The 23,218-nt window shown below is 39.5% G+C and overlaps 1 protein-coding gene across 3 annotated transcripts in view; it reads right to left on the bottom strand.

Annotated features, from left to right (window-relative positions):
- The window catches only part of LOC144761783 (MFS-type transporter SLC18B1-like), a 1,350,585-nt gene extending 1,336,424 nt beyond the window's left edge, over positions 1–14,161 (bottom strand). For all 3 annotated transcript variants that reach the window (XM_078647026.1, XM_078647029.1, XM_078647027.1), the window contains exon 1: positions 14,042–14,161. In XM_078647026.1, coding sequence (XP_078503152.1) covers positions 14,042–14,087 — 46 coding nt within the window. In that variant the 5' untranslated portion in view covers positions 14,088–14,161. The remainder of the gene's footprint in view (positions 1–14,041) is intronic.
- Between the last annotated feature and the right edge of the window lie 9,057 nt (positions 14,162–23,218).

The following is a 23,218-nucleotide window of genomic DNA, read 5'->3' as shown; positions in this document are numbered from 1 at the left end:
GGTACCTGAGGTGTTCTAAGTCCATGTTGTCGGTTGTCTAATCATTGGGGGTATGGAAGAACCAATGAGACACTGATTGCTAGTCTGCTAGGGGATTTTGGCTACTGAGGTGAGTTTTGGTACACAATAATTCACTAAGGTTGTAGGTATGCATAGTTCTGTGTAGGAGCAGAATCACTGCGACATTACTACTACTCACTCTCTGCTACTCACTCTCTACTACTCCCTAGTACTCTCTCCCTACTACTCACTCTCTACTTCTCCCTCTCTACTACTCTCTAATACTCACTCTCTACTACTCTCTATACTACTCACTCTTTACTACTCACTCCACTACTCTCTACTACTCACTCTCTACTACTCTCCACTACTCTCTCTCTATTACGCTCTCTCTACTGATCTCTACTGCTCTCTACTACTCTCTAATACTCTCTACTACTCACTCTAATAATCACTTCACTACTCACGCTGTACTACTCACTCTCTACTCTCTCTCTACTACTCTCTGCTACTCACTCTACTAGTCACTCCCTACTATTCTCTACTACTCTCTCCCTGCTTCTCTCTCTCTACTGCTCTCTCTCTACTACTCTCTACTACTCACTCTTTACTACTCTATACTACTCAGTCTTCTACTCTCTACTTCTCACTAATACTACTCTCTACTACTCACTCTACTACTCACTCTCTACTACTCACTCTCTACTACTCACTCTCTACTACTCGCTACTACTCACTCTCTACTACTCTCTACTACTCACTCTCTACTACTCTCTCTACTACTCTCTACTACTCACTCTCTACTACTCATCCTCTACTCTATACCTCTCTCTCTACTACTCTCTACCTCTCTAGCTCTACTTCTCTACCTCTCTACCTCTGCCTCTACACCTCTACCTCGCTACCTCTCTCTACCTCTTTCTACACGCACACATATGCACATATATAGATGCATATATATATGCATATGCATTTACATATATGTATGAGTATATATATACATACATATATAAACATATAAATAATATGCATAGCTCTATAAATACAAATATAAATGCATGCATACATATACATATATGCATACATATGCATGTTATGTACATGAAAGTTTGAAAAACACTAATAAAAGCAAAGCTAAAAAGCCACCTAATTACAAACAGAATTGCTTTAACTTAAACGAGGGAGAGACATATTGCATTTTCAATGCTTGTTTAATTTGGTTCCATCAAGAAGGCATTCAGATGTGTCACACATTTGCCTTAATTCTGAATGTTAGCACTCTAGTTGCTCATTAGTTCACTGTAGTAAAGCTACTGCTCACCAGGGAAGTCTACTGCTGGTATTCAAAGTGCATGTTTCAGTCTGCCTGTCAGAATGTTTTTATGAAATAGAAGAGGATTTGAGAAGTCAAAGTGTCTCCTAATTTTTTTTTCTGCAGCACTAGTCATAATTTCTATGGCAAAATGAACCCCCTCATTTTTTTCCTTTGCAAATTAAATGTTTTAAGTGTTACCACTTTGTTCCAATCAAGATGGCTTCAGGAGTGCCATACTTTTGTCATAAGTAATACTGTTAGCACTCTAGTTGTTCTTTAGAACACTCTTGCACCTTCTGTTATTGGGCTATACTTGGGCTACATCTGGGTGATATTTGTGCTACATTTGGGCTCTTTTGTCTCTGGTGGACATCTTGGGAGACTTATTTGTTATGAAGTTTCCTAATTTCCTCATTTACTACAGTCTCCTCAGTAGGAAATGCTTTTAGTTTTTTAATTTCATTCCATCAAGAAGGCATTCAGATGTGTCACACATTTGCCATAAATTTGGAATGTTAGCACTCTAGTTGCTTATTAGATCACTGTATTAAAACTACTGCTCACCAGGGTAGTCTGCTGCTGGAATTGAAAGTGCATGTTTCTGTCTGCATGTCAGAATGTTTTAATAAAATAGAAGAGGATTTTAGAAGTCTCTCAAAATATGCCCTAATTTTTCTTTCTGCAGCACTATTCTTACTTTCTATGGCAAAATGAACCCCCTCATGTTGTTCCTTTTTAAATTTAATATTTTAAGAGTTACCACTTTATTCCAATCAATTTGGCTTCAGGTGTGCCATACATTTGTCATAAGTAGGACTGTTAGCGCTCTAGTTGTTCTTTAGAACACTCTGGGAAGCTGCAGTAGTACACAAAGGAATAAACTGACAGTCTCCGCCCTTGTTTGATATTCATGTTTTACTGAGAATGTCAGACTTCATTCTCACATGACTGAGAAAGATAATTTGAATTTACAGAAAATATGCTCTCAGTTTAGCTTATAGATTACCTTCCAAACCTCTGTGGGAAAAGCATGAGAAAATAGTTTTCTCTCAAACATGATTCATGATATCCCAGGAGAAGGCTGTTTCACATTGTACAATCACCTTAGAACACACCACAATTCCTAACATGAGTATGGTACCATCAACAAATGATTTATAATGTAACTAAAGTCTTAAAACCTTCTATTAACTGCAATGCTTTTTAATGAGGTGCTATTATGTATATTGGTCCCAAGGTGGCTGCCAATGCTTCTTGGATGAAGTGCTAACAGCCAATCAAATCTCACAATGGGATTTGTGGTAAGACTCCGCCCATATATATATATGTATTTTTTCCCTTTAATAGCTACAAAACTACTGAACAGATTTACACCATTTAACAAAAAAGCACGACTCTGAACCAAGGTTTACCTTTCTGCCAAATTTGGTGTAATTCTGTTCAGCAGTTCTGGCTGTAGCTGCGATTAACTCCTTCCATGCTCATGACGAGCTCAGCTCGTCATGCAGTACACTGGTCGTGTGCTTATGACGAGCTGACCTTGTCATGAACAATGGTAAATATCGATCTACAGCAGAGGAGGAAAATATCCTGTAGCATTGAAGGTGTTAAATGATCCAATGGAAAATTGCATGGGTAAAACATGTTTTGGGAGCCCCCTTTTTTCTCGGCCCCCGGTGGACGAATCACCCCGAGACTTTCAGGATAGGAGCGGACCGGAGCACCCCACCAGTTTTAACAATTTTGCAAAGATTCGTCAACCAGCGCTAAAGTTATTTCTAATAGAATGTTGCAGATTTCCTATGGAAAAGAGTCCTAACTATAACTACCTACTGGCGACCGCCAGTAGGTAATTACCTACCAGTATCGATGGCATGCCACTCCTACACTACACCGTGTAGTACTGTCTGACGTAACATTTTCTATACATTCATTTACACACATATGATTGTCTCTGTGTTAGAAAACTAAATAAATCTGAAAGACAGTGGTTATGGAGACTTGAGAGGCACTGTTAAAGAGTGCTTGTGAGGGAATCTGTGGCAGAGGTGGTCATTGGGGGGGCACCAATAGACATTGTCTCACAGGGCGCCACCAGCGCCAAAGACGGCCCTGACTCCAGTCACCATTTGCACAGGGTTCCCCCTTGCACAAAGCACTTTTTCCACCCAGACAACATTAATCCTAATTGTCTTTGGTAGAGCTAACTGCCAAACTTTTCATACATCTTAAGCCACCTCTTGCTTACTTACAACAAATAGCACTCATTTTTACAGCTGGGACACTGACTTCTGAGCAGATCAATTCCCACACCACAAACCAAGATGTTTTTATTGTTTTAATGAATTTTATTTATCACTGTATTTCATATTGTAACAATTTTAATTAATCTAACAAGAAAGATTTAGCTACTTAATTACACTAGTGATGGAGCAAGGTTTCGCACGTAAAGTGACTTGCTTGTATTCAATCTTCTCGAAAATAATATTAATGTACTAACTAACATGTTTTGTCATGTTAATATTGCTTTAAACGACATATTAGGCATCTAGGGGATGGAAGCTTGACAATGTGCTTTTACTAACTATAATCCGCTTGCATTAAAAGGCTGCTGCTAAGCGGGATTTACTACTGCGCATGCGTCTGTCACGCTCACGTGACATTCTTGGTGGAAAACTTTTGTTTCTGCACACTAGAACTAAGATGGCTGATCTATGTCCTAACGTGCAAGAAGCTTGCATCGCTGCTTTGCTAAGCTGTTTGTTTTTGCTTAACATCTAATGCAATAGTTTAAATAAAATAATGGGAATAGAGTAGAAAGAAGTGGTATACAGTGCATTCATTTTATTCTGTGTCTCTAAAACTGTTTCTTTTCTATTTTTTACATGTTTCATATTTTGGGCCTAAATGTACCGCTGAACTCCATCTTTGGAGAAACTGTGCCTGTGCGACAGAAAACCTGAGCCACTGAAGCTGTGGCATTAAACCCATGCCAATCTGACATGGATGGCAAGAACTCCTCACCCTGCCAGAGGAAGCTGAATTGAATAAAATGTTTTATATTTTACTACCGGGCGGAATAAAAGTACATGGGAAGATAAAGTTATGGGAGGGAACATTTTGAATACATGATTGACCAGTTACCTCATAGTAATATGGTGTGATGACTACTCCTCCTCCTTTGTCCAATAAAATTGTGGGATTCATACACTTGCAACATTTGGGGGTGGTACACTGACCTGGAAAATAGTGGATCTATGACAAAATATAGAGACAAAATATCGACCTACAAAAATATCGGAGCAATAATATCGATGTCAACAATATCGACATCCTATCTACGAAAAGGTAAGTACAAACATTTCGAAAAGAAAATATTGATGTCTAAAATATCGTTTTTTTATAAAACAAATAAGTAAAATTAATTTAAAAATACTTAAAAATATAATAAACATAGTGCAAAATATATTATATTATTTAACATTAATAAGTAATATACATAATGTGATAAAAATAATTGAACATATAAATATAATATATAATATATATACTTAATAATCAGTTGTAATATTTATTGTAATAACTTATAAATAATTTAAAATATGATATAATACAAATTCATCTATACACATAAAATAATAACATAAATACAAACTAAATAATTATGTAAAACAAATTTAAAAAATATATTTTTTTAATATTTTTTTAATTAATTATATACCACATTAACTCAAACAATACAAAAAATATTAAGTAACAGAGGGAATAAAATACTATTCCAACTCCCAAAAAAACAACAGTAAGGAAAATGTTGGATAGCGGAGGGGTAAAAATTACTATTCTCACTCCAGAGAGTGCAGCAGTAGGGAAAGTGTTGGATAGCGTAGGGGTAAAAATTACTATTCTCACTCCAGAGAGTGCAACAGTAGGGAAAGTGTTGGATAGCATAGGGGTAAAAATTACTATTCCAACTCCAGTTAGTGCAACAGTAGGGAAAGTGTTGGATAGCGTAGGGGTAAAAATTACTATTCCAACTCCAGTAGGTGCAACTGTAGGGAAAGTGTTGGATAGCGTAGGGGTAAAAATTACTATTCCAACTCCAGAGAGTGCAACAGTAGGGAAAGTGTTGGATAGCGTAGGGGTAAAAATTACTATTCCAACTCCAGAGAGTGCAACAGTAGGGAAAGTGTTGGATAGCGTAGGGGTAAAAATTACTATTCCAACTCCAGAGAGTGCAACAGTAGGGAAAGTGTTGGATAGCATAGGGGTAAACATTACTATTCCAACTCCAGTTAGTGCAACAGTAGGGAAAGTGTTGGATAGCGTAGGGGTAAAAATTACTATTCCAACTCCAGTTAGTGCAACATTAGGGAAAGTGTTGGATAGCGTAGGGGTAAAAATTTGTATTTCAACTCCAGAGAGTGCAACAGTAGGGAAAGTGTTGGATTGCGTAGGGGTAAAAATTACTATTCCAACTCCAGAGAGTGCAACAGTAGGGAAAGTGTTGGATAGCGTAGGGGTGAAAATTACTATTCCAACTCTAGAGAGTGCAACAGTAGGGAAAGTGTTGGATAGCGTAGGGGTAAAAATTATTATTCCCACTCCAGAGAGTGCAACAGTAGGGAAAGTGTTGGATAGCGTAGGGGTAAAAATTATTATTCCCACTCCAGAGAGTGCAACAGTAGGGAAAGTGTTGGATAGCCTAGGGGTAAAAACGTACTATTCCAACTCCAGAGAGTGTAACAGTAGGGAAAGTATTGTATAGCGTAGAAGGTAAAAATAACATACTTATAAATAAATTAATAATTTAAAATAATACAGAAATTAATTATTAAATAAATATAAACTATTTACAAATACCAATACATAATTATTAAAAACATGATTAGCAATAAATAAGTAAGCAAAAATGAATTAATAATAAATACCAATTAATATTAATACATTACAAATTAATAATTAATTAACAATAATATAATTTACAAAACAATGAATTAAAATAAATTATTACTTAATTACATTTAATAAACATAGTACAAAATATATTATATTATTTAAAATTAATAAGTAATATACATAATGTGATAAAAAATAATTGAACATATAAATATAATCTATAATATATATATACTTAATAATCAGTTGTAATATTTATTATAATAACTTATAAATAATTTAAAATATGATATATTACAAATTCATCTATACACATAAAATAATAACATAAATACAAATTAAATAATTATGTAAAACAAATTTAATAAAATATATATTTTTTATATTTTTTTAAATAATTATATACCACATTAACTAAAACAATACAAAAAATATTAAGTAACAGAGGGAATAAAATACTATTCCAACTCCCAAAAAAACAACAGTAAGGAAAATGTTGGATAGCGGAGGGGTAAAAATTACTATTCTCACTCCAGAGAGTGCAGCAGTAGGGAAAGTGTTGGATAGCGTAGGGGTAAAAATTACTATTCTCACTCCAGAGAGTGCAACAGTAGGGAAAGTGTTGGATAGCATAGGGGTAAACATTACTATTCCAACTCCAGTTAGTGCAACAGTAGGGAAAGTGTTGGATAGCGTAGGGGTAAAAATTACTATTCCAACTCCAGTTAGTGCAACATTAGGGAAAGTGTTGGATAGCGTAGGGGTAAAAATTTGTATTTCAACTCCAGAGAGTGCAACAGTAGGGAAAGTGTTGGATTGCGTAGGGGTAAAAATTACTATTCCAACTCCAGAGAGTGCAACAGTAGGGAAAGTGTTGGATAGCGTAGGGGTGAAAATTACTATTCCAACTCTAGAGAGTGCAACAGTAGGGAAAGTGTTGGATAGCGTAGGGGTAAAAATTATTATTCCCACTCCAGAGAGTGCAACAGTAGGGAAAGTGTTGGATAGCGTAGGGGTAAAAATTATTATTCCCACTCCAGAGAGTGCAACAGTAGGGAAAGTGTTGGATAGCCTAGGGGTAAAAACGTACTATTCCAACTCCAGAGAGTGTAACAGTAGGGAAAGTATTGTATAGCGTAGAAGGTAAAAATAACATACTTATAAATAAATTAATAATTTAAAATAATACAGAAATTAATTATTAAATAAATATAAACTATTTACAAATACCAATACATAATTATTAAAAACATGATTAGCAATAAATAAGTAAGCAAAAATGAATTAATAATAAATACCAATTAATATTAATACATTACAAATTAATAATTAATTAACAATAATATAATTTACAAAACAATGAATTAAAATAAATTATTACTTAAATACATTTAATAAACATAGTACAAAATATATTATATTATTTAAAATTAATAAGTAATATACATAATGTGATAAAAAATAATTGAACATATAAATATAATCTATAATATATATATACTTAATAATCAGTTGTAATATTTATTATAATAACTTATAAATAATTTAAAATATGATATATTACAAATTCATCTATACACATAAAATAATAACATAAATACAAATTAAATAATTATGTAAAACAAATTTAATAAAATATATATTTTTTATATTTTTTTAAATAATTATATACCACATTAACTAAAACAATACAAAAAATATTAAGTAACAGAGGGAATAAAATACTATTCCAACTCCCAAAAAAACAACAGTAAGGAAAATGTTGGATAGCGGAGGGGTAAAAATTACTATTCTCACTCCAGAGAGTGCAGCAGTAGGGAAAGTGTTGGATAGCGTAGGGGTAAAAATTACTATTCTCACTCCAGAGAGTGCAACAGTAGGGAAAGTGTTGGATAGCATAGGGGTAAACATTACTATTCCAACTCCAGTTAGTGCAACAGTAGGGAAAGTGTTGGATAGCGTAGGGGTAAAAATTACTATTCCAACTCCAGTTAGTGCAACATTAGGGAAAGTGTTGGATAGCGTAGGGGTAAAAATTTGTATTTCAACTCCAGAGAGTGCAACAGTAGGGAAAGTGTTGGATTGCGTAGGGGTAAAAATTACTATTCCAACTCCAGAGAGTGCAACAGTAGGGAAAGTGTTGGATAGCGTAGGGGTGAAAATTACTATTCCAACTCTAGAGAGTGCAACAGTAGGGAAAGTGTTGGATAGCGTAGGGGTAAAAATTATTATTCCCACTCCAGAGAGTGCAACAGTAGGGAAAGTGTTGGATAGCGTAGGGGTAAAAATTATTATTCCCACTCCAGAGAGTGCAACAGTAGGGAAAGTGTTGGATAGCCTAGGGGTAAAAACGTACTATTCCAACTCCAGAGAGTGTAACAGTAGGGAAAGTATTGTATAGCGTAGAAGGTAAAAATAACATACTTATAAATAAATTAATAATTTAAAATAATACAGAAATTAATTATTAAATAAATATAAACTATTTACAAATACCAATACATAATTATTAAAAACATGATTAGCAATAAATAAGTAAGCAAAAATGAATTAATAATAAATACCAATTAATATTAATACATTACAAATTAATAATTAATTAACAATAATATAATTTACAAAACAATGAATTAAAATAAATTATTACTTAATTACATTTAATAAACATAGTACAAAATATATTATATTATTTAAAATTAATAAGTAATATACATAATGTGATAAAAAATAATTGAACATATAAATATAATCTATAATATATATATACTTAATAATCAGTTGTAATATTTATTATAATAACTTATAAATAATTTAAAATATGATATATTACAAATTCATCTATACACATAAAATAATAACATAAATACAAATTAAATAATTATGTAAAACAAATTTAATAAAATATATATTTTTTATATTTTTTTAAATAATTATATACCACATTAACTAAAACAATACAAAAAATATTAAGTAACAGAGGGAATAAAATACTATTCCAACTCCCAAAAAAACAACAGTAAGGAAAATGTTGGATAGCGGAGGGGTAAAAATTACTATTCTCACTCCAGAGAGTGCAGCAGTAGGGAAAGTGTTGGATAGCGTAGGGGCATCAATTACTATTCCAACTCCAGAGAGTGCAACAGTAGGGAAAGTGTTGGATAGCGTAGGGGTAAAAATTACTATTCCAACTCCAGAGAGTGCAACAGTAGGGAAAGTGTTGGATAGCGTAGGGGTAAACATTACTATTCCAACTCCAGAGAGGGCAACAGTAGGGAAAGTGTTGGATAGCATAGGGGTAAAAATTACTATTCCAACTCCAGTTAGTGCAACATTAGGGAAAGTGTTGGATAGCGTAGGGGTAAAAATTACTATTTCAACTCCAGAGAGTGCAACAGTAGGGAAAGTGTTGGATAGCGTAGGGGTAAGAATTACTATTACAACTCCAGAGAGTGCAACAGTAGGGAAAGTGTTGGATAGCGTAGGGGTAAGAATTACTATTCCAACTCCAGAGAGTGCAACAGTAGGGAAAGTGTTGGATAGCGTAGGGGTAAAAATTACTATTCCAACTCTAGAGAGTGCAACAGTAGGGAAAGTGTTGGATAGCGTAGGGGTAAAAATTACTATTCCCACTCCAGAGAGTGCAACAGTAGGGAAAGTGTTGGATAGCGTAGGGGTAAAAATTACTATTCACAATCCAGAGAGTGCAACAGTAGGGAAAGTGTTGGATAGCGTAGGGGTAAAAATTACTATTCCAACTCCATAGAGTGTAACAGTAGGGAAAGTATTGGATAGCGTAGAAGGTAAAAATAACATACTTATAAATAAATTAATAATTTAAAATAATACAAAAATTAATTATTAAATAAATATAAACTATTTACAAATACCAATACATAATTATTAAAAACATGATTAGCAATAAATAAGTAAGCAAAAATGAATTAATAATAAATATCAATTAATATTAATACATTACAAATTAATAATTAATTAACAATAATATAATTTACAAAACAATGAATTAAAATAAATTATTACTTCATTACATTTAAATTACTTCCAACCCTATTCCCCTAAAAACCCATAACCCGCTACAGAACATAATTATCAATTAATCAATTAATTAAAATTAATAACCAATGAATAAACATTAATCACCAATTAATTAAAATTAATCTATAATTCCTAATAATTAATAATTAATTTACTATAATTAAATTACTTCCCACCCTATTCCCCTATAAACCCATAACCCGCTACAGAACACAATTATCAATTAATCAATTAATTAAAATTAATAACAAATTAATACAAATTAATTACCAATAATTAAAATTAATTTATAATTCCTAATAATTAATAATTAATTTACTATAATTAAATTACTTCCCACCCTATTCCCCTATAAACCCAGAACCCGCTACGGTACTAAAATACAAAATGTACTTAAATTACATAAATAAAAATTAAATACATAATAAATACATAATAATATACATAAGAATCATACAAAAATCGATATTAGTAACATCGATATTACTAACATCGATATTAGTAACGTCGATATTAGTAACATAGATATTACTAACATCGATTTTAGTAACATAGATATTACTAACATCGATATTAAACATATCGATATAACTTTCCTTCTATATTATGTCCCTTCGATATTTAAACATCGACATTGTTGTATGTCGATATTAGAAACTCGATATTTTGTCTGCCTACCGAAAATAGTATAACTAGGGTAGGCTTAGCTAGTTAGATTGTCCGACTTGTCCGAATAGCTGACCTGTCACTGACCCAACGCACTCAATAGGTGATCGAGAGCAGAGTTGCTGGCGGAGCACTCTGTCAGAAGTTTCGATACCCCAATTGGGGTTCTGGGAAGAAGATCGATGACCCAATCGGGGTTCGCCTGTTAGCTGCAGAGAGGGGTGTGACGTTGGCGTTGCACTTTAGTTATTGGTGCCGGTCTTAGCCTGAGGTGGTTCTGTTCTGTCCTGATCCAATTTGGTCCGCAACCTGTCCTGATTCTGATTCTGGTCTGCATCTGTTCTTTCCTGCTGGCACCTGCACTTTGGGATTTGAATTTCTTTGACTCAGCCCGTGGCCAGGGTTGGTCACCACACCATTCTAGGTAACTATAAAGTGTGAGTTTGTCATTGTACTGTTTTCCCTTTGATTAAGTGCGAAGTGATAATTTTCTCCAAAATGTATTGCATGTTTGTTTTTAATCTTTATCAAGTTTAATAGAACAATTAATCATTGATTTCATGGTTTCAGAACATTTTAAAGATTTACTTAGATAAAAGAACTTAAACCTTTTCGTGAGTTTGTGCTTATTTATGAAATGCTAAATGTTATTTTTCTTCCTATTTTCTTGCTAACTCCCTTGATCCTTTAGGACTATAGGTATCGGTGGCTTGGATTGGTAAGACAAATGGTATGGATCCCGAATAGTAAAATCTAAATTGATTGAGTGCAGGTTTGCCTGTTTAATGTATACATAGATATATGGGCCCAGGTGAGTATGTTGAGCAGGTGAGCCCGCGCTCTATCACTAGAGAACTGATCATGGTTGGCATGGCCAAATTCTTACATGTCACTTGGCTTATCCGTAAGTGACCAGAAGAATCAACTATGTCCCTGCTCGAGTCTCCGGAAGCAGGACTACACATATTTGGGGTCTGTGCTTCCTTTTTTTATCCTGCAGCTGGAAATTACCTTATTAAGTTGCAATCTTAAATATTGGATGAGGGATTTTCAAGATAAGGAATTTAAAATACCTGAATACAATAAGAAATTAATTGTAATGTTGATTTTATGGTGTGATTGTTTTTAATAACTGAAGTCATTTGCTTATTTTTAAATGTTGGAATGTGTATTTTGCTATTACTGTCACTACGAGCTAGCTGCCATATTTTACTGTATGTTTTATGGATTTGTAATCCAAAATAAAAAATATGATAAAATATAATACTGCTCCATGCCCAAACGTTTGCCCTCTTCCTGGAGCACAGTGCTTAACTGATCTTCAAAGGTGACCGTATAGTCTTACCCACAAAACATGCTGTCATCCAAATGCTGTGGCATTTATTGCCATTCAAATCAGCCACTCCGATTTTGTGTTACAGTTTGGAAGGAGCGACAGAATTTAACCATGCAGGGGGACTATAGAGATTATGAAAACACATCTGCCCACGTCTAAGATATCCTAAAAACCAGGCAGAGAAGGAATATCAAATGTTCTCGAGAAGAGGTGCAGAATCATCAAAATGTCAAGCAGGAATTTCCGGTAAAAGGCCAGCATTTCGATTCATCAAAGACGTGCATCTTTAGTAATGTTAACAAAAAAAAGGGTTGTGATCACAAGCAGGAGTCAAGCGTAAACCGTTTTATGCACTGCAATCCAAGGCAAAATCCTTTTAGGAATAATGAGAAGTCAACCCCTGCTGGATGCTTGTTGCAAAGGGTTTAGGGTTTATACTGAGTTTTTATCTCATATGGATGTGAAAGGTCCAATCGGCAAATTTCTGGGCCATTGAGCTATTTGTGAATATTTGCAGGTAAGGCGATATTTTACAGCAATTAAATCACCTATTTCCCCTTAAAACCAAACAATTGTGCGGCAAGCCGTTTGCTCCAGCGCCCATTCGAAACAAATCAAATGCTTATTTATAGTCAGTGCCACTGGAGTTATGCAAATTAGCTGCTGCTGGATTTTTGGCATAATTATGAATTTGTCACAATTGCCACTTAATCCATCCTGAAAATGCTTTCATTGTTCAAACGGATTAAAATGTAGCAGCATATGATGCGTCTGAGAAGCAGGCACTTTGTAAAGGATAGCTTGTCAAGTGGACTGCTTCATTCAGGTGCAAAACTGCTACTAGTGAGGTGGACTCTTTGCCCAGACACTATGTTGACATGACATAACAGTGAATACTGTTAAAGAATGTGCAGCATTATTTGTCTTGCTACTCAATTTTGACAACCTGCCACATAATTTGGTACCCCTATTGCCACATATTCCATTGACCCGCTTTATAGTTTTAAATATCTCGTATTAGGTCCATGTTTATGTCAGAATGCTGTACATATCATGTAGTCATTTACGTGAGTTGCTGTAAACAACTGCGCTTAAGAAGTATTATATTGGCAACATTATAATGTGTAGATTGCAAGGAACTTTTCTATTTCCTCTGATGTAATTCTTTAAAAACGAAAACACTATGGGGCTTATTTGCAAGCCCCTTGCGTCGCAGGTGCGGCACGTTTAATATTTGAAAAAGTGAAATAACGGCGGCGCAGGTGGCTTTCAAATTAATAAGCGTCTACATTTTGAAAAAATATAGGCTGTCCTGTAGTACAGACCACTTGTCGATGGCTTTTGAACGTAAAAATCTAGGGCAAATAAAAAGTCAGCCTATAGCAAAAACGCGTTTTTTAAATGGTACAATATTTGGATTACTCTTGAAATATTCATACTGTAAGAACGCACTGACATCGTTTGAAATTTGAACGACTTTTATGTCCAAGGCAGCATGCAAATGGTATTGGAACGCACACCAGTGTGAAAGAAAAGGGTAGCCGGTGAAATGTAGTCTGTCGTCCATGCCAGTAGTTTATTCGATGTCCCCCAGCGCCACTGTTTCATATACACAGCTGCAGCGGGATTCAGCCAGGACACACAGGTGTTCACTTATCCGCAGGACTCGACTCACCCATGTAGCACTATCGCGGCTACGCGCAAAACATTGAGAGTGGGGGAGAGTTAAAGTAAGCGGGGGTCGCTCGCAGAGGGTATCTGCTGTTTTCCTTTACCTGTGAGACCGATGCCCATTCCGGGATCTTCTTCCGCGCCACCCATGAGAATAGGTGCTCACTGACAGCCCAGTGTGTTTAGAAAGCCTTCCTTTGCGTGTGACGATAAACCCAGGTTACGCCGCCTTCCAGCTGCGCAACATTCCTTGAGGGTCGCATTGGAATTATGGGCAAATGTACCGGAACGGCTGGTTTGACAGGTCCGTGAGTGGGTTGGAGCCCAAGTCTGGCCTGTGACGTATGCCATAGCGTTAGAAACCCTCCAGGCAGTGACCGTGGGAGTTTCCAGAGGATCATTTGTTTCTTGGGTAAAGTAAGAATGTATTTAAACAAGAATTTGCAATGCAATCGGTCTCGCATTTGTGTGTTAGAGCTATTGGTGTTATGAGGTTATTGTATTTTTACTTATGTTTATTGTTTGTAGTGGGGTAGATGTATGTTGTTTGCAGTGGAATTATGTGGTTTAACTTGGATTTGTTAGTTGTGAAATTGTGCAGTGCGGAATTGTGTGGTGTGTAGTATACTTGTATATTTGAACTATGCAGAATGGTGAATAGATAAGGGTGAGAGTTGTATAGAATGGATAGAAAGTAAGATTGAGAGGGATATGTAGTTTGTGTATGAAGTGGGGAATTAACTCTAGATAGAGAGTATAAAGAGTGTGTGAGATAGAGAGTATGAAGTGGTGAGAAGGTTATAGATGCAAAAAGAGGCTGCTTTCGTGTACGCAGAAGACACCGAAAGAAGAGGAGGAGAGTAGCGATGAATTCCTGCCACAGGATAGGCCGGCAAATGATGGGTGGTCCGGCAACTGGAAGTCTTGGCTGGAAACCTTAGCATAAAATAATTGCGCTGCCCATTGTCAGGGGTGTGGTTGTAAGGTTAAAGTAGGGAATGGTTGGAGTGCTATAAAAAATATTTGCAATGCAATAGTTCTCAAATATGAATGCGAGAACTATGGCATTGGAAAGAAGCACACCACTGTCCCGCCTGCTTGAAAAGAAAAAGCACACATGGCGCGCTGAATGTATGTAAAGCACGTTGTGCCTGCAGTGAGAGAAACTTAATAAAGAAAATAGTGCTTACAGACTAAATAAGACGTACCTGTGTAATAATGGAAGTAAAGGGGCCAGTTGCCATGGGAGGTTATAAATGAAGACAAGGCGGTACTAACAAGCCTATTAACGAATCAGAAGCCAGCATTTACGAAGGGCAATGACACAAGCCAATGACAAATATGGGCGGAGAGTTGGCAGGGCTTCTATTCCATACTCCATTAGAGCAAGCCTCACAGAGCAGGGCATGCGTGCTGACTCTATACTCAATCTAAAAATGGAGAGCCCGATAGGGACCCATCTCGGCACCTGCTTTTTAGAACTGCCGGTGCTCTGCACCAGCGGGACCCAGCCCACTTAAAGCCTTGCATACCTACATCCTGTGGTACAAAAGGGGGTGGTGATGGACGGAGCATCTGAACCAATCAAACACTCACACCCAGTCAACAGATCTGGGTTTAATTCATCACCGTTCTTTAGCCCTCTCTGCCACCCCAGTTCAGACATGGCCATATGCAAATCAGTCTGACCCTGTGCCTCATGGGAACAGTCCTTGCAAAAAACACAGTTGATGGACAGAATGTAGAACAATGTCATACATTCACCCCAGTACAAGGATCTGGGCCTAAATCCATCGTTTTTTTGCACTCCACACCACCCTGGGTTAGACACTGGCTATATGCAAATCAGCTCTGACCCTGTGCCTCATGGGAACAGTCCAGTCCAAACTACCAAGCCATGTCTTTCCCAGACCGGAATCAAACATCCAAGGACCGGTTTCTGGCTATCAGCCTTCATTCAGCCTGGATAGCTTGACTCCAGTGGTGTGGAGAGCGTGGGACTCACGTCTGAGCATACCCAGCCCACTCGGGGTGAAAATTGCAAAAAACACAGTTGATGGACAGAATGTAGAACAATGTCATACATTCACCCCAGTACAAGGATCCGGGCCTAAATCCATCGTTTTTTTGCACTCCACACCACCCTGGGTTAGACACTGGCTATATGCAAATCAGCTCTGACCCTGTGCCTCATGGGAACAGTCCAGTCCGAACTACCAAGCCATGTCTTTCCCAGACCGGAATCAAACATCCACGGACCGGTTTCTGGCTATCAGCCTTCATTCAGCCTGGATAGCTTGACTCCAGTGGGGTGGAGAGCCTGGGACTCACGTCTGAGCATACCCAGCCCACTCGGGGTGAAAATTGCAAAAAATACAGTTGATGGACAGAATGTAGAACAATGTCATACATTCACCCCAGTACAAGGATCTGGGCCTAAATCCATCATTTGTTTGCACTCCACACCACCCTGGGTTAGACACTGGCTATATGCAAATCAGCTCTGACCCTGTGCCTCATGGGAACAGTCCAGTCCGAACTACCAAGCCATGTCTTTCCCAGACCGGAATCAAACACCCAAGGACCGGTTTCTGGCTATCAGCCTTCATTCAGCCTGGATAGCTTGACTCCAGTGGTGTGGAGAGCCTGGGACTCACGTCTGAGCATACCCAGCCCACTCGGGCTGAAAATTGCAACCTGAACTGCCAAGCCATGCCTTGCCTAGACCGGAAACAAGCTTCCTAGGACCGGTTTCTGGCATTTCAGCCGCCTTCAGCCCGGCTTGCTTGAATCCAGTGGCAAAGTGAGCAAGGGACTCACGTCTGAGCATACCCTGCCAATTTATGGCGAACAAAGCGGTACAAAAGGGGGTGGTGATGGACGGAGCATCTAAACTAATCAAACACTCACACCCAGTCAACAGATCTGGGTTTAATCCATCACCGTTCTTTAGCCCACTCTGCCACCCCAGTTCAGACATGGTCATATGCAAATCAGTTTGACCCTGTGCCTCATGGGAACAGTCCAGCCCGAACTGCCAAGCCATGCCTTCCCTGGACCGGAAAGAAGCTTCCTAGGACTGGTTTCTTGCATTATCGCAGTCTTCAGCCAGGCTTGCTTGAATTCAGTGGCTTACTATTAACAGCATTAGCCACAGGTCAATCATGTGACAAACAGTCAGAGCACTATCTCACTGATGATCCGCTCACTTATTTGTGTAATTTTGTTGTGTCTCCACTCTGTCTCTCAGCTCTCTCCGAGCATAGGGTGCACAATGCATCCACTTAAAAGACGTAATTAGATATAAATCCATGCACGAAAAATAAACATTGAATCGGAAAACAAATAGTGTTATTTATTGTCTCTATTTTATATTAAACTCCAAAAAAAGGGAGTAAAAACACTTTAAAAAGTTCATTTTGAAATAATAAATTCAAAATCGTTTGCCTTTCACAGGTATAATACATCCAGTGCATATTAGATCAAAACATGTAATAAACAATATTTGAAACATCATATTCTGCCGCAGTTTACTGCTTTATGCCACTAGGTGGGGATCTTGTCCCAGGTAATATTGATTTGTTTTGCACTTTCTTAGCTTTCAGCTTACTATGACTGGCTTTTGTTGCATGCAACATTAAGTTTAAAATGCCTATATATCAACTATGAGAAACCAGGGCTTTTTACAGTGTCCCCTCACTTTTTGCCCTCTTTTTAACAACTAGTTACTGGTTCCTGACACTGATACTGCCCTGGGCTCTGCTAACCAGAACTACAGTCTTTGCTGTGTGTAAACGGTACATGGTAATTAAGTAAAATTAGAATTGGTACTGACGACCTTACCTGTAAGTTTCTAGTATAAGGCAGGGCATATAGGTCAAGAGGCACAGAAGATTTAATGCACTTAAGAGTAAACTGCTGGGTGGCCTGCTGTCATTGTAACAGTCGGCCCTGCTTTGAAGTCTGCTTTTAAATTAAAAGTATATGGAAATTCGACTATGAAATTAAAGGTATTTCCAAAGTCTTGCACTACCTTATTGTTACATATAATTTACCCTTAGGGTCTCCTCTAGGTGCTCTGCTGGTAGGGTGCCTTATATAAGCTGTAACATTATAAAATATGTTTTTTAAGCCCCGATGAGGGAAAAGCGTTGTTTCATTTTTCCATATTATAGTGCATTAGCTCAATAGGCTACCATGGGAAGGCTATAATAAACTTCAATAGAGTCTAACTATTAAAAGGAGCGAGCTAAAATAATTTTAAAACGTGTCTAAATAGTGGTTAAAATAAATCCAACAACTTGCCAATGTTAGATTTAATATAACTGAAACAAATAAAAAGTTATAGAATTTGCTTTTCTGTTGTGCCAAAATCCAGCCTTCTGTGCCCTCTCCTGATTGGCCAGCATTTGACAGGCTGAGCCAAATGGCTCTTGTTAGAAATGAGATTCTGGTTGGCTAAGGCTTGCGCCAAAGCCAGGCAGAAACCTCCACTCTAGTCAGGGCAAGGGAGTTCCACCCTGAAGATAACCCCTGCTCAACCCCTTGGTAGCTTGGCACAAGCAGTCAGGCTTATCCCAGAGGCAATGTGTAAAGTGTTTGCGCAACAAACACACACCGCAGCAACACACTAGGCACACCACAAAAGAAACTCTACACAAGGTTATATCAAAAATAGCCTTTGTATTATCATAAGCACATTAGAAACGTAATCACACATTTACTTTGTGCCAACTGGCACTAGGCAATTTTCACAGCGGATTATATGCAGGACCAGGCCAATCGGGCCACGGTCAGAACCATCAGATCAGGTAAGCTAAGCAAATGCAAATGCGGATCTGCAGCCTCCATCGGCCTGTGGGGCCCGACCGCATTGTGTGGATGGGGGGCCGTGGCCACAGCAGACGGGGGAACAGGTTACACGACCGGGAGAGGATTTTAATTACAGCACTCACCCCCTACATATGACGAAGCCGCTAACGCCCCCCTGGGAGAGCCAAGATAGACATCAGCTTTTCGTCGAGCATGAAAGCTGGGTGGAGACCTGGGGATTTGTTTTAACACCCCGCCAGCTAATGACACGGGTGGACTGTGGTGCCCAGTAGAGGAGCATGGGAGCATTTAGACCAGGGATCATGTGTGTGCAGCAGTGAAGAAAGGAGTTGCAAATACTGAAGATGCTCCTCCTTTCCACTGCCTGGCTCCTTTTCCCCTCTTCTTCTTCCTCCTTTGGGTCAGCTCCCTGCTTTTCTTTGGAATTGGCCCTCATAACTTTTGGACTAGAACACATGTGTGCCCTTCCATTTTGGGACTCTCTCCTGTTGTCGTTCTTGCCCTGGGTGCATCTTGCCATGTTGAGATGGCTTCCATCGATGCCCATGACCCGGGGCCGCCATTTTGTTGATTCTTTGCCTTTCCTTTGGTCCCTTGGATTCCATCCTGCTGACCTTCAGACATTTCTCTTACGCTGGACTGCCTTATCTCTTTCTCCCCCTCAGGTCCCCCTCTCTCCTCTCACCAATCTCAGCCTCCAACTCATCTCCCCCACATACCGCTCTCTACCCCTTTTTATTTTTATTTTATTTTTTAAAATTTTTGTTTCTCTTTTCCCTCTGTAAATATGTGATATATACTTGTCCAAGCCGAATCACTGGTAAAATGGAATCCTGAGAAAATCTACTATTTGTATATATATGTTTATAGAGATAACTCTAACCAGTAGTATATGTAGTAGACCCGTACTCACTACCATTCCTATGTGATTCTTAGAGTTTATCCATTTGTATCTTTTCCTTGAGTGACTTTACAACTTGTACATTTGCATTTTTTCTATTTGTATCTCTTCCCTGTGTAACTTTACAACTTGGACATTTGCAATTTTTTTTCATGTTTGTATCTTTTATGTAACTCATGTAATCCTAAGTCCTTATGTATCGCAACTGGTTCTTTTGTAAAGCGCTCTGACACCTTCGGGTAATGTTTGCGCTATAGAAAATCGCATTAAATAAAATACATAAATAGGCATTATCACATTAGCATTGACACCATCCTAAAATATCATGACATTAGGCAGTAAGTCACCATAGGCCCAAACCTCATTAGCATAAACACATTACGCACTAGGCCTCACCAGCATAAACACATTATGCATAACATCCTAAGCATAAATACATTACACATTAGGTATCACCAGCATAAAAACACATTATGCATCTCATTGGGCATAAACATATTACGCAATATCACATTAGGCCTAAATCAGCAGTGCACCACTGTACACTACTACCAGGTGAATACATCACCTTAGGGCCTTGCGCCCTTTGACCATCACACATAGAGAACGCCAGGCCAACTGGCCTTCTCAGAGGACTCAAATGCCCTATGTCCCAAATGTCATGGCTGCCAATGCAGGAGAAACCCAAAGTGCGCAATTGCGCTGGGGCAGAGGAGTGCATATCACTCCTGTCTCACTAAAAATGCCCCCAAAGAAATGTCAGCCTAAACATTGCAGCTGACACTAATTGCCGTACAGCTGTGAAAGCACTGGTGGCACTAGCGCTCACTTTGCCCTCTAAATAAATGTGCCCCACGTTGCAGCTGCCTGCACTCTCGCAGGGCAGCTGGGATTTGCCAATCGCTTCTGGCACCACCGTGCCTTCTGGACCCCCACTCTGGGACGCCACAAATAAATGCCCATAACGTTGCAGCTGCCCACTGTCAAGCGGGGCAGCTGGGATTTGCCTAAACAAACAGGCACGGGCACCCCGGGGCCCTCTGGACCCCCACGGGGGCCCGCCGAGCAATGTGCCCCACATTAGTGCGGCGCACAATGACGAGACCGATCAGGAAAAACAAAAGGGCCATCACCGAGCCCTCACTCACTAGGCTCTGTGGGGGAGGCTCACCTCTCTTCACTCCTCCGGTCTCCTTCAAGCACGAAGGAAAGCCCCAATGTAGCCCCACTCACCAGGCTCTCTTTGTAGACACCTCCGGTCTACAATGGGCAGGGCTCTATCCTCTCCTGGCGGCGTGCGGGGCTCCGTCTTCTTCACGGGAGCCCCGCCTGGAATCCTGCTCCTGCCGCATTATGATGTATCCACGAAGGTGGAGTGGGCTCTTGCCCGCTATTGTTGCCGGTCTTGTGGCTGTGGCTCCACCCACAGCCAGCCTGACTCTGCCTGACTTCTGGGTCACGCTGGAAGTGCCCTGGCAACACCTTTCTCAGTGCCAATACGGGGTAGGCTCCCGTTTACAAGCAAAGACCTATGCGGGGTGGGCACCTGCCCACACCATCAAAACGCGGGGTTCGCTCCCGCTATAAAAATACTCATAAAGCGGGGTAGGCTCCTGCTCGGCAACGCAGAGGAATCCCTAACCCAGGGATTCCCTCCTCCACAGCTGTGCAGCACAGCGCTGCCGGCTCCAGCAATCACCTCTCCTGGGAAAAGGAAAGCACAGCGCTCACGAGGCGCTAGATGTCCCAGGATTCAAAAGCAAAGCACAGAGGCACAGCTGGGCCCCAGGGTGACCAGCACAAAGGGCCCTCCAGCAGGGAGGTAAGCCCCCATAGCGGTTCCTCCTGGGACCCAGCGGCAGCATGGCTCCAAGTCAGGAGCACCCCAAAAACATGAGGTCACAGCCCCTACATTTATACCAACATTTCCTTTGTCTGCAGAGCACAGGGCTTGGGGGAGCAGCTGGAACTGGTTCTGGAGCACTCTGTTTACCAGGCTCCTCTTCCCTATTGTTAGGTGGGAGCTCGTCATCAGACACACCACAAGGGGGCGGAGCCAGCATTTACTAGGGCAGGCACAATCCTAATCCGGGACCAGGGACTTCCCTTCCCACTATTCAAAATGTAGATGTCACATTCAGCCTAGTGCTGACTCACGCTGCCCCTCCTGGAGCCACACACTCCTCACCAGTCCCTGTCACTCAAAAGCCAAACATGCAATTCACATCAGGCAGGCAGACACATAGCACACAGAAATGCCAACTTCTAAAGGTGGCATTTCTAAAATAGTCATAATAAATCTGCGCACACCATTGCGTCGCATTTATTATCACTTCTCCAAACATACCAAACTTGACCATGCTGCACCTCTCATATCAGGGCTTACCACTGAAACACTTGTGAGGGAACCCCACATGCATTCCTATGGGAGGGCAGACCCATAGTAGTGAGAAACCAAAAATGGCTGTTTGTCACTACCAGGATATGTCACACACTATAGGTACATGTCCCATCTTTTCCCTACAATGCACTCTGCCCATAGGGATAGCCAGGGCCTACCTTAGGGGTGACACACATGTAGTAAAAGGGGAGTCACGGACATGGCACACACTTTAGGTGCCACGTCACAGCGGCAGTAACACAGCACACACAGGCCCTGCAATGGCAGAGGCCTGAGATAGGTTTGAAACACTACTTCGGTGGGTGGCGCAATCAGCGCTGCAAGCCCACCAGTAGCATTTAATTTACCTGCTCTGGGTATAGGAGATACCACTTTACAAGGACTGACAGGTAAATTAAATAGGCCAAGCAGGTGTAGACCAATGTTTCTATATTTATCACAGAGAGCACAATGCCTTTACACTGGACAACAGTGCTAAAGTGGTAAGAGGCCTTAAAAGCACCAACACCATGTCAGCAAAAAGGCAAGGAGAAAGGCAACAAGTTTAGGGATGACCCTGCAAAAAAGGGCCAAGTCCAACAGCTCTGATGAGGTGTGAAGTGGCCTGCATTGAGACAAAGGAGACATCAGGTGGGAGGATAACTGCTGCTGCCAAGCACAGGAAAGGGGCTGGGTAGCCAAACGGGTACTTAAAGAGGGAATTACAGTTTGGGACAGGAACAAACCCATCTACATTTCCTGCACCACCAGCCAGAAGGGAGCCCTGTAAATGAATCAGCAGAGAAGGTGGAAGGGGAGAGTTAGCCTGACCTTAAGCTTCAGGAGAGGTTATCTCCATTTTCAGATTTTCACAAACAGTGCTTTCTCAGACCAAAATATGCCACACTTTGGATGTTTTCATACCTGATGGTAGCACCCTGTACCCCAATGGTCAGGGGTGCTTCCCTGCTTGTCACCCTAAAAGCATGGATAAATATGGGAGACCTGCCCAGGAACTTGAATCTCTGAATGGAAGAAAAAAGAAGAAGAAGGACAGGCCTGCTGAATCCCTGGCCTGCTATAGGAAGCCTGCACTCGGAAAAACTATACTTGCTGCACACAGGACTTTGCCTGACTCTAAATGTTTGAGGAGTGAATTCCCTGAAA

Source organism: Lissotriton helveticus, chromosome 6 (assembly GCF_964261635.1).
Source record: "Lissotriton helveticus chromosome 6, aLisHel1.1, whole genome shotgun sequence".
NCBI classification, from domain to species: domain Eukaryota; kingdom Metazoa; phylum Chordata; class Amphibia; order Caudata; family Salamandridae; genus Lissotriton; species Lissotriton helveticus.
This window is presented reverse-complemented; position numbering and strand designations above follow the sequence as displayed.